Source organism: Chiloscyllium plagiosum, unplaced genomic scaffold (assembly GCF_037043375.1).
Source record: "Chiloscyllium plagiosum isolate Xiang-an unplaced genomic scaffold, Cpla_swu_hap1 HiC_scaffold_27, whole genome shotgun sequence".
Classification (NCBI taxonomy): Eukaryota; Metazoa; Chordata; class Chondrichthyes; order Orectolobiformes; family Hemiscylliidae; genus Chiloscyllium; species Chiloscyllium plagiosum.
The window spans coordinates 66,953,077-66,965,819 of record NW_028270165.1 but is presented as its reverse complement, the minus strand read 5'-3'; the positions used below and the strand labels follow the sequence as shown (position 1 = coordinate 66,965,819).

The 12,743-nt window shown below is 41.5% G+C and overlaps 1 protein-coding gene across 1 annotated transcript in view; it reads left to right on the top strand.

Annotated features, from left to right (window-relative positions):
• LOC148144526 (scavenger receptor cysteine-rich type 1 protein M130-like) overlaps positions 1-12,225 on the top strand; it is a 60,411-nt gene extending 48,186 nt beyond the window's left edge. The window contains exons 19-23 of the mRNA XM_087975380.1: positions 1,213-1,320; positions 2,588-2,701; positions 3,890-4,021; positions 6,308-6,410; positions 12,165-12,225. Coding sequence (XP_087831506.1) covers positions 1,213-1,320; positions 2,588-2,701; positions 3,890-4,021; positions 6,308-6,410; positions 12,165-12,225 — 518 coding nt within the window. The remainder of the gene's footprint in view (positions 1-1,212; positions 1,321-2,587; positions 2,702-3,889; positions 4,022-6,307; positions 6,411-12,164) is intronic.
• Positions 12,226-12,743: the final 518 nt, after the last annotated feature.

The window sequence follows — 12,743 nt, the reverse complement described above, 5'->3', positions numbered from 1 at the left end:
TTCTTCGAGGGACTTTGCCCAATGAAACGCTAAGTTTTAATAAACACTCAGATAAATGCATCAAATCTGTAAGTAGCAGTTAAAAGAATATTCTAACTGTGTGAAGTATGCATCAAGTCGCTCAATATATTTGGAGAGAAACTGAATTAACTTATAATGTGGAGTTGCTACAGTCATTATCATTGGGAAAGAAATATAATGACTGCACTTTCTTATCTTTCAGTTAACATATACATGACATTCCAGAGCAGGTCAATGATGGCAGCAACATTTCTCCGTTTCATTGAGTTATTTGCAGACTGCCTCTAAATATTTCTTCATTAGTTACTATTATTTATGTTTCTTCAGTGTCTGGGTGCTGCTACCACAACCCAAGATCATTGAGAGGATTAAGGGTCCTTTTAAGGGAACTTCCAGTTAGGCAACAATTGGCTTCCCTTGACTGAGCAAATGATACTTCTGTACTTTGCACAATAATTTAAAAGCGTTTGCTTGGGGACCATTTTCCACGAGTTGGCAATGACAATCAACACTAATAACAATCATTTTCTATCCTTTCACATGCTCTTAATTTTCCTTTACATATAGCCATAAAAACTCTGCACTTAGTCTATCACGATCAATGTCATCAAGGTGCACCTTATTTCATTCGTCTCACGTTTTGGTTTTTATCTAATTGTCATAATTATGCAATTGTTTAATGAAAGTAGTCCAATTCTAACAACATTATTATCAACCTTGTTTGTTAGCACCACGGTATGTTGAACATTAATTTGTAATCTCCTCAATGGTATCAAGTTTTTTTAAAAAATATAGGTTATTAGCATTTTCGTTTTTTCATTGCATGAAAGAGTTTCATTTTCTGCACTCAACATTTTCACTCACATTTGCGAGCTGAGAATTTTCTTGAATAGAAGTTTGAATCAGCAAAATTAGAACAAAATACCCAAATTTATACCAACAAGGACGTCTCGCTCTTTCTGTTTAACATACTAGGTTCGGTAACTGATGTGACATGGAAATTAATCATGGCCTGTTAGCTTGTTTTTCCAAGATGTTCTCCCTTCAGCGATCAGTTAACGTTGTGTGAAGATTCTAATCTACAGCATTGTGTGAACTCGTTCTTCTCTCCCCTGGTTCTTCAGATATAAACACCTTGTTTCTGCGAGTGTTCAGCTACAAATGCTGACCAGTCTATTGTTTATTCAACAGAACTTTACCTTGGTGGCAGAGGCTCACGCCTTGGTTTGTACCAAGGAATTTATGAAGAAATTGAGAATATTCCCCCTGGCAAGAGGACGGATCACAAACATGGACCAGGTATATATTTCCTATTGTATCGTGAATCATGACTGGATAAGTATAGCTTCCAATTAATTTGCAGTCTTCCGTGATCAATGACTGAATGAACATGATTAATAGTTAAAACACAGTCGTCGTGTGTGGGAAGCTATCTCAATAACTTTGTCTCTGTCCGCATTTCGTGAGATGAAGAATTTCAATATAATAATCTCCACTGGCCTACATTCCTGATAGATTATTTCTGGCATGTATTTGAAAATGCAAACAGAACTATCAATTTCACTTCTACCCTGGTTCCACCCTGACCCCTTCAGATGGCTGGACATCTAATCAATTCGTCATTGATTTTAAAATGATATAATTTTTGCAGTAAGTATGGATTACACAGCACCAAAGAGCGGAAGCAAAATTGAGGAATCAATGTATAAACAAATATGATGAATCACAGAAGATGAGTGGTGCTGAAAGTGTGCATATGACTCTGAAACTTTGCAGGTGTTGAGATACAGTGTAAATGAATGGAAAGAAAATGTCTGGTAGATGATTAATGTGAAATTATCCATTTTGGTTGGAATAAAATTAGAAATGACTATTATTTGAACGGACATGGCCTGAAAAGTAGAGATAGCAGATGTAGGACTAAATTGAGGAGGAAAATTTTCACCCAAAGGATTGAGAATTTATGGAATTCCCTGCCTCATCAGATGTTTTTAGAACTGGGGTGAATAATGTTTTGAACGTTAAAATCGTGAGTAAGTCGAATTGAAACCACGAAAAGATCAGCTATGATCTTATTGAACGGCGGAGCTGGCTGGAACGGTCAGATGGAGTACTCCTGCTCTTCGATCTTATATCATATTCCTTCCCGCAGTGGGTTCACTTGACATTATTCCAGATATTTCTACAGGCACGATTAAAGAACAATACTTTCTGTTGTCACCCTACAATTAATAACATAAAACCTTCAACTACAGTCCATAAGTCTACGACATACAGGATCAGGATTAGATCATTTGGCTCATCGAGTCTATTCTGCCATTCAATAAGGGCTGATGTGATTCTCAACCACTTTGATTTGTCTTCTCCTTGGATGTTTTTATCCCCTTATTAATCAATAACCTTTGTATTTCTGTTTTAAATACACACTGATTGGCCTCAATAGCCATCTGTGTTCCATAGATTCGCAAGCCTCTGGTTGAAGAATATTTGCCTCATTCTCAATCTTATTGGTCATGGCTTCTCTTGGAATTCGTGTTTGAAAATAACTCTCCATTTTTATTTTTAGTAATTTATGCTTCCATTGACTCACTCAATCGCATTGAATACTACACCAGCCACAACTTGACTGACAATAATCCCGGATCTGAAAATCTTGAGGTGAAATCCAACAGTATTCCAGGTGTGTATAGCATCACTTTCTGTCAATTAATTTTCGTCCTACACCCTCTATGCTGTTCTAAACTTAACGATGGCAACCCTCAGATGGTAGTGTGACCACTGGAATGTTGGTTAAAGAGAAAATCGCTGTTTTGATACCACATGATCATGGGCATGGTCTGTCCGGCTGGCTTGTTTCTAACAGAGATTATAGAGCCTATGACCTCTACTTGTAATGTGCAAAGAGATGTGCGTTCGATGTCGTTGCTTTCAGGAACTGCACTCACACCCATTCACGAAGAAGAATACGTCTCCTTAAGCTGAACATTACAAAAACAACCAGGTTATCATTCTAATCGCATTTTTCCAGCACACCTTGGCCCACAGTCTTGTATGTCTTGACATTGCAAGTGCATCACTGAATACTTTTTTGAGCGTGTTTTGCCTCTATCACCCTTCCTGGCAGAGAGTCGAAGATTTCCTGTTTACTTCTCCCATCACTTCTCTGAAATTTATGATCCCTGATCTTTGATCTCTCCATCAATAAGAAATGTTCCTCCTGTCTTCCCCAACTACTGTCGTCATCATTTCATGACTCATCGCAGGCATGCCAGCAACTCTGCATGCTCAGCTCCAAGTCAATTAATTGCAAGACAGATACTGCGGTAGGTCTCTCAGCCCTTCGTAACTCTTCCTCCTTTCAATGAGATAATTCCAAACTATGGTGTGGCCTAAATCCAGCTCCCTGCCTTTGAAGCATGTCCATAAATACCTTTGATCAACAATAATCTCGGCCACATTTAAAATTAAGAATTGATCAGACATCAGCTAATTTTTGGGAAATATATTTCCAAACCCTGTACAACTTTATCCTTTCTTGACATCTTCCCTGAACGGTCTGGCATTAATTCTGTGTATAACACCTCGAGCTAAAATAGTCTAATCAGTTGAAGTAGTTTACTTTATGTTCCCTGTCTTATCCGGGTTATTATCTTGAATAATTCAATCAGATAACCTTTCACCTTCTCATTTCCACAGAAAACAATCCCAATTTGCACCAACTCTGCTCATTCCGTAACTTCAGAATTATGACCGAACTCTTCTGGTCTCAGTTTCCCGCACTTGCCTTATCTGAGGCATTCGTCTCGTTTTCTAGTTATCGTTGTTGTGTATTTCAATTTGTATCAGTGATGCTCATCTTTGTCTCCAGGTCGAATTCGTGGTGAGTATGACGATGTTGAGACTGAAGATGCAGACTGTCATGATGGAAAGTTACAATTGGACAGTGATCCTGATGAACCCCTCACACTTACAGATGATGACAGTGGTCTTTGTTCACTCGGTGAGTTGAATAACAGATACTCACATCTTTAACCACCTTTCTGTGCATTCACACTGCGATAATTCCTTTCCATTCCATGATAATATTATATTTACTGAAAATCCTAGAACAACGTCCAAACCTGTGCCTCACTTCCACAGCTTGTCACTGAGAAAGCAATGTATTATTGGAGAACGATTTTTATTTCAAGAGCATGAAGAACCGTCTTTAAAAATGAATTTGATGGTATTCATCATACACTGCGTTTTGTCAGTTCTTCGAATAGCTGATGTTCACCTAATTTTGTAATTACATATCTACAAAATTGCTGTTTCAATGCGTCATCAACTGGCTGTATGGAGAATATGAAAGATGGGGTTTTACGTGCTCAACAGTTTGAATGGTTTAGTTCTTGTAGCTCACAGGGAATACAGAGCCTAGGACCTTTACTTGTAATGTGCAAAGAGACGTGTGTTTGATGTGGTTGTTTTCAGGAACTGCATTCACACCCATTCCCGAAGAAGAATACGTCTCCTTAAGCTGAACATTAAAAATGCCAATAACTCACGGTTGCCTTTGAAACCCAGACTATCTGATCAGCTGCTTAACCATTTTAGTGTTTTCGAATGGCATTTTGGAAAAGAAAAACTGCTCCAATGTTCCTTGTGTTCCCAGTTATCCGCTTCCATTATTCTTCACTTTCTCTCCTTTTTCACAGAGAGTTGTTTAATTACTGTTGTGAGTACTCTCCTGTAACATGTAACAGTCACCACACTAACAACCAAGGTCCTATGTTTCTTTGAAGAATGGTCACCGGGCCTGTAACTTTAACTTTGATGTCTTCCAAACATGTGTCCAGACATGCTGGGTTTTTTCTAGCAATTCCCGTTGTTTGCTTCTGATTATGAATGGCCAAATGAGCTTCCCTGCACTGCATGATTCGATAGAACTATGATACAGCCGTTGCCATGTTACCTCTGTTGTCCAATCAGAAAATACATCTGACTTCCCCTGATAACTCGCATATCGGTGGCGCCTTCACTGTTGACATGCACTGGATGTGCGATCCAAACTTTTACAACGTTCGCATCAAGCCCATAATTGCGACGTTTCCCTCTGAGTTCCAATGTTTCTGATGCAGAGGAGAGAATGGGATGCCTTGGCTTTCTGCAAAATTCTGAAATATCTTGAGCACTATGTAATGTTGAAAATCATCATGGGAAACTTGACATTTATTTTTCAGTTAAACATTGAATACATTCGTGAGGATTGTTTAAATTAATGAAGAAAGCAACTTTTATTGTTTCACAGAGATCTATTAAATTGTTTTAGGAGTGCGAAAGAAACCATAGATATTTGTTTATCTTGCATTTTCAATCAACATCTCACCTGCAAAATCGTGCATGGCCAGTGATATACTAAACACACAGATAGAGAAACATGTCAATGTGCCTTCCAAATATGGCCCGTCATCAGTCTGACCTTGCTGAGGCAGAATTAGTCTTGTCCCTACTCCATGGAGTGAGAGTTTCAGCTAGGGATTGGTAGATTCATGTGCTGTGAATAGAGCCAGAGGTGACTTGAACGCGTGGACTCAAATTATTTTTTTTATCATTTCAGGTCGATTTTAGAAGCGATTTCAACATGGGACGTCCTAATATTGCGAGAAGTCACCGACTATCGTTTTGAATCTCCAAAATATTTTTCTCAATATAAGCTGCAACTGGTTGTAATTCAGCAGCATGTACTTTGGCATTGAAATGTATATATTTGCATATATATACATTTGAAATATATCTGAAAAATTGCATGTTGTGTGTTTTAATGAGTTAAAAGTGGGTATAAACAGAGTGCATCGAAGTTATTTTTTATGTGTGCATACATTACGTAATTCATTTCTCAGTGTGAATGTTTGAAGTCACAATAGTGGACGATGGTCCTGTGGCTTGTCAATGAGGTATTGAGGAAATTCCATGTGAAATTGCTTTGCTTTCTCATACCGAATGAAGGAGGCTTTTAAACTTGTCAAGCCAAAGAATTCTATGAAGTGCTGTTTTGCTATTTATTGAATGAAATGTTCTGTCCCTGAACTGGGAATATTTCTGAAAGTGATGTTGCAAAATGTAGGACACAATTCATCAATAAACATGCAGTGATTGCAAGTTTGTTTTGGGATTCTGAGTCCGTTTGTTGATGTCAGTGCCAAGTGTATGTGTGTGAGTGTCAGTGAGTAAGTGAGAGTGGTTGTAATTGGCTGTGCTTGTGCAACTGCATCTCTGAATATGAGAATATTTTTGATTCGGCCAGTACGTTGGAACGCTGATTGCAGGATGGAAGAACACAGGAAACGAAAGGGAACTTGGAAAGTTAACACTCAGAAGGATCGTGGCTTACAATCTGCTTGCATCAGGTGGGTTAGGTAAGCAAGGAGGCACATGACAAGGTTTCCTGCATTAGTCGGAAAATACGTGGTTTAATTTTTATGCAGTCAGGTTGTGTGTTGTCGAACTTTAATTCGGCCACATTTGGAAGATGACACACAGTTCTGGCTGCCAGAAGTTCTCTCGCTTCCTCTCTCTACCCCCTCCGCCAACCCCGTCCTCCTCTTGTATTCCAAGTGAGACAATGCCAACCAATACCAGTCCATAAGCGGTAGATATTGTTTCTTGGATAAAGCATTCAAGCCTGTGAATTTCCCAGGTTACAACGATACTTTATTCTTCAAGGAGAAAGTGAGGACTGCAGATGCTGCAGATCAGAGCTGAAAGTGTGTTGCTGGAAAAAGCGCAGCAGGGCAGGCAGCATCCGAGGAGAAGGAGAATCGACGCTTCGGGTATGAACCCTTCTTCAGGAATCATTCTTGGATGCTGCCAGCAACACACTTTCTTCTTCAAACCTGCGCTTGTAGAAATTTTGTTCAATCGACCTTGCCCCTGTGATATGAGCAGAAGGAGATGAACAGACCCAGTGTTGGCCTGACCCCTTCAGATATTAAATTCTTCCATCACTTAGAATCTGACTCAATAAATTACATAGATATGTAAATTGCACAAAGTGCAAGAATATTCATCATTTCTCCTTGTTAAAACAATTCACTGGGAGGTCCCCGAATACAGTTGCCAGCAAATGTTCGATTTAAGGTGTACAATGTCAGGAAACAGCCCAAAGATAAATCAATTCGACATTGCAGAAGAAACTCATTGGTTTCTCAACAGAAACATCTTTCACTCTGAGGGAACCTGAAGTACAATTGAAATCATCTCACTAGTGTGTGCATGTCTGTGTGCTTGCATCTGTGTGAAGCGTATGTGCGTCAGTGTCGTGGGTACCGGTGTGCGCGTCAATATAGATGGTTGTCTTTCTGTATCTGTATGCTGCTGTGAGTTGGTCGCTCTCTTTCTCTCTCTCTGATGGTACGCTGCATCTTCTCCTATGCAGTGGCGTTGGCAGTCCAGCAGAGGGTGGCGTTATATCAGTTTTAACACAAGGGAGTAATTGGGACAGAGACATTTCTCTTCTCTTTTTCTCTCTCTGCCTTTTTCTTCTCTCCTCCTCACTCCTCCATCTCTCTCTCTCTCCCTCTCCCTGTCCCACTCTCACCTCGTTCTTCCTTCATCTGTCCCCTGCTCCATATCTCTCTACATGTCTGCCGTTCCCCACACCCTCTCCCCCACGCTTTATCCCTTCCTCTCCTGCTTCTGATTCTTCACTGTTCTCACTCTTTCCCTTTGTCGTGTTCCTGTCTGCCCTGTCCCTCTTCCTCTCTCCCTGAGTAACTCGGAAAATATTATGGGGAGCAATGAATTACCAGGAGGAGGTCACCTCGTGTGATCAAGGCACAGGCTATGGTACCAAAGCACTTCTGTTGGCCTGGACTGCATAAGGATGTGTACACTTTGCCATACATTTCAGAGGTGCGTAGTAGGGTGAGCCACAGGCAGTAATCAAACTAGTGCATTTGCTGCCAATTACCGCAGATCCCAAGAACACGTCACGTGGGTTATGATTGATTGTGTATGTCCTCTCCGTAAAACCAGAAGTGGGAAGCATTGCTTGCTCACTGTAATGGATGTGGCTATCAGATTTGCGGAGGTATTTCCATATTGGTGTGTTAAGGCAAAAAGGGTGGTGGAGGAGTTGGTACCTTTCTTTACCCAGTATGGGTAACCGAGGGAGATTCATTCAGACCAAGTCTCCAATTTTGCTCCGCAGTATTTAAGGAAGTCATGGATACATTCTGCATGCAGCACTTTAAATTAAATGCGTACCATCCTGAATCCAAGGGAGCCTTGGAAAGGTGGCATCAGACCCCGTAGATCATGTTTAAGAGCGAACTGTCAGGGCTACCCAAATGCTTGGGATAAAGGTATCCCATTCACATTGTTTGGATTAGAAATGCAAAAAGCCTCCACCGCTTTCTCTGGCAGCTCATTCCAAACACGAATCATGTGAAAAAGCTACACTCAGTTCCCTTGTAATCCTGTCCCCTCTCACCTTAAATTTATGCCCTGTGTGTTTGGTTTCCCCCACCCTGGTGAATGAAAAGCCTTGGATGCTCACGTTATGTATGTCAATCGTGACATTGTAAAGCTTTACAATGTCATCCATCAGTCACCTACAATCCGGGAAGAAATCAGTCCCAGCCTATCCAACCATTCCTGGCAACACAAACCATCCAGTTTAGATTACAGCATTGTCAAACTTTTCTGCTTTCTTTTCCAATTTAATAACATCCTTCCTTAAGCAGGGCGAGCAGAATTGAGCGTGGTACATCAAAAGTGGCCTCACTAGATGGTGTGTCCTCACCAGATTCATACCAGGAATGCCAACGACAGCCAGAATGGGGTAGGAGACACCCTGAATTATCCAAAACACGTCCTGAATTCGAGATGTTAGAGGTATCCAATTCTGGGAATGCCAGTAGAGTTAATTGTCGAAACTTCAGTCCATTGTCGTAATGATCACAATCAGTCACTCTCAGAATCCAATCTCTTCCTCTGTCTGTCGAGACGACCGTCCCCCATTACTGAGGGAGTTGGCACAACCACTGACATGGCAGGGTAACACGCTGCAAGGAGTCCCTGAGTATTAAAGGAGGAGAGTGCCCTCCAGGTACACAGCGATAAACTGTGGAGCCTGATGTTAATGGGAGATGGAGAGCAAACAGGTTCCATTAACCCATTCCATTCCTGCAGCGTTCTACACAGTAACATCGAACGTCTGCCCAGTCTCATTGGTACCTCCGTGGCTCACTGGGGGAGTCAATGTGACACGTTTCAGATACGAGAGTGTTGTCAGAGGACTGGAGAAGTGTAAATTACCCAGGCTGTGTATTCAAAAAAATAGAATGGATTTGTTTTATTTTTAATTCATTCACTGGACCTGATGTGTCTTTGGCTGGGCCCAGCATGCTGCCTGACCTGCTGTGCCTTTCCAGCACCACACTCCCGACATTTATCATGCTGTCCCTAGTTACGTCCATGAGAAGGTAAGGCGTGCGACTTGGAGGGGACTTGAAGGATAAGGAGCAGCATATGGGGGAACACCAATCCCTGCAGGTTCCCCTCCGAGCCCCTCACCATCTCGACTCAGAATGGTGTGAATTGGTCAGAATCCTGGAAATCCCTCCCGATGGGACATTGTGGTTCTGCCCTACAGCACATTGACTGCAGCAGTTCAAGAAGGCAGGCCCGACCCCCGCACCTTCTCAAACACAGAAAAAAACGCATGTACACACTTTTGAGACAAGAAGGGTGCGGAGTTCCCAGAAGGAAAATGACCTGTTGTTCCTCCAGCTTGCACTGAGCTTCGCGAGGTTATAATAGCAAACCTGCGAGAGATTCTTTCCAGAGAACAAGGTGGTGATGAGAACATTCCCAACGAGCCTTTTATCAATCCTTTGTCTATCCAACTATTTTCATCTCTCATTGTCCCACCTCACTCCATTTTTCACTCATTCATCCGTCGCCATACCTTCTCCAGGATATATATCAATAGCTTCAGAGCCAAAGCCAATTCTGAAGGAGGTCAGTGAACCCGAAACGTTAACTATGCTTGCTCTCCACAGATACTGCCAGACCTGTTGAGTATTGTTTTTTAACAATTTCTGTCTGTTTCCGATGAATGTTTCAGTGCAGGACAATTTGGGAACAGTGATCAAAGTTCAGTATGTTTAAGGTAGGTAGAATAATGATCATACAGGTCCCCTGGTAAATGTTTTAGTACAATGCAAGGCAAATGATAAGGTCATCAGGCAGTAACTGGAGAAATTAGATTTAAGGGATTCTTTTCAGGGGAAATCTAATTTTGTCAGGTGGGAATCATTTAAAGGTCAATGATCAGAATTCGGAATCACGTGGAATCAGAGTAGATTGGGAGAAAGCATTCCCGAAAACAAATGGGACAAGCAGGTGACAACAATAGTTTAGAGATCTGCAAAAGCAGCGAAGATGGACGTCAGGTGATGGAAGGCACTGCCTGGAAACTTGGGGAATGCAGATTGAAACTTGCCACAGCATTAGATGAATATGGAAGCAAATATTTGCAAGATTATCCCATTAAGACAGGACACTGGCATTAGGTAATCATGAGTGTTTGAAAAGCCAGTACAGACACAATTGAGGAGAAAGTGAGGTCTGCAGATGCTGGAGGTCAGAGATGGAAATGTGTTGCTGGGAAAACGCAGCAGGTCAGGCAGCATCTAGGGAACAGGAGAATCGCTTAGAAGGGCTTATGCCCGAAACGTCGATTCTCCTGTTCCCTAGATGCTGCCTGACCTGCTGCGTTTTTCCAGCAACACATTTCCATCACAGACACCATTGGCCGAACAAACTCATCCCAGTCTGTAAGGCTATTGCAACTCAGTGATTCTGTGACAGACAGACTGTCTTCAAACGTGTAGCCTCAGTCTTGGATCCTAATTCACGTTTGTTCGCACTGATTGAATCTCAAACTGATCGTTTCTGTCACGCTGAATCATTCTGTTAGACGTTTGTTTACCAGTAACTAGATTTCAGAAATTTTGTGCGACCGTTCAGGATTTAAGGTGTTAACATATTTATAGATTCCCAGTTGACATGAGCCTGGAGCTGAGATGTGCTCTTCCATGTTGACGCCCCCATTGAGATTCTGTTGAGTGTATATTCTAATTCCGAATTTACTGCTTTTTCCATCTGATATTTTTTATTTTAAAGGAGAAACAGGCGACAACATTAGAGTACAGAATTTACCACGGTACCAGGTGTTTCCTGTTGTTTGAACAGAAAAGCAAGACGCGCAGTGACGTTTCTGATGTTCTGCAGAATGAGAAGCTGCCTTTTCATACACTGAACCTTACATAAATCCTGCCAAATTCCAAATTATGATCTGCTGTAAAATATGCTTCTGCGTGTTTTTTTAACAACATGCTACGGCTCTTCGATGCAATCAATTCATTGGTAACGTCCAGCATTTATGATATCAAAATGCGTGTTCATGCATTTTGCCTCTGTCTGAAAGATCAGATTTCTTCAGATGATTGGCAATTTGCCCTGTATCGTAACACAACCCATATATGATGTGAAATTCTGCAGCACATCTGCGAGACATGGTGCAGGCGCTGTCTTGTAGATGACTAGATCAAAACAGCACAGGATAAAATGGAAATTGTTGATAATGTGAATGAATGTAGTTATAACGCTAAACTGTACCCAGTTTCTTAACCATGGCCACACGATCAAAGTTCTGATGGTGTTGGCAATCTGAATTAATAACACAGAAGATCTGCAGAAACTTGGGACAAATATGATTTTAATGTTTCGAGTCCATTGACTGTTATTCAGACCTGAAGAGGGCTGGATAATGCTGATTTATGTGCAATTTATCTAAGATGCTCAAGGGAAAGAGATGTGGAGAGTGAGCAGAGAATAAGGCAGAGACAGGCCTTATAGTAGTAAAGGAGCGATGTGGATTCTAAATCGGTATTGATGATAAGTGTGACAATCAGGACGTCACTGATCAGAGCACCTACAGTTTCATTCAAATCACTTATGTATATTACAAACAACTGAGTTACAGCACTGATGCTGTTGTAACAACATTGATCACAGACTTTCAGGGAGAGAAAATAACACACACACTTCCACAACTTCATTTTGTATTCTGTGATTATCCAATTTTGTTTCAGGTATTTTGTGATCTACACTTCCGTAAAGAGTGGTCACCTGCAAAAGGATAATTTGACATGATGACCTTTATATCAATGTCTCTGCACTATTTATGTCCCGAGGTAGTGCGGGAAATGGGCCACATGTGTTCCTATGTTAACCAAAGGACAAATCCAACTAGGCCAAATATTATCCAAACCGCTTACTTTCAGTCAGCAGCCATGTGTTGGAAGGGGTCACCAACAGTTTTTTAAATTTGTTAAAGGGCGGCACGGTGGCACAGTGGTTAGCACTGCTGCCTCACAGCGCCAGAAACCTGGGTTCAATTCCCGCCTCAGGCGACTGACTGTGTGGAGTTTGCACGTTCTCCCCGTGTCTGCGTGGGTTTCCTCCGGGTGCTCCGGTTTCCTCCCACAGCCCAAAGATGTGCAGGTCAGGTGAATTGGACATGCTAAATTGCCCATAGTGTTAGGTAAGGGGTAAATGTAGGGGTATGGGTGGGTTGCTCTTCGGCGGGGCGGTGTGGACTTGTTGGGCCGAAGGGCCTGTTTCCACACTGTAAGTAATCTAAAAAAAAAACAGTGTTGTCAAATAGGAAC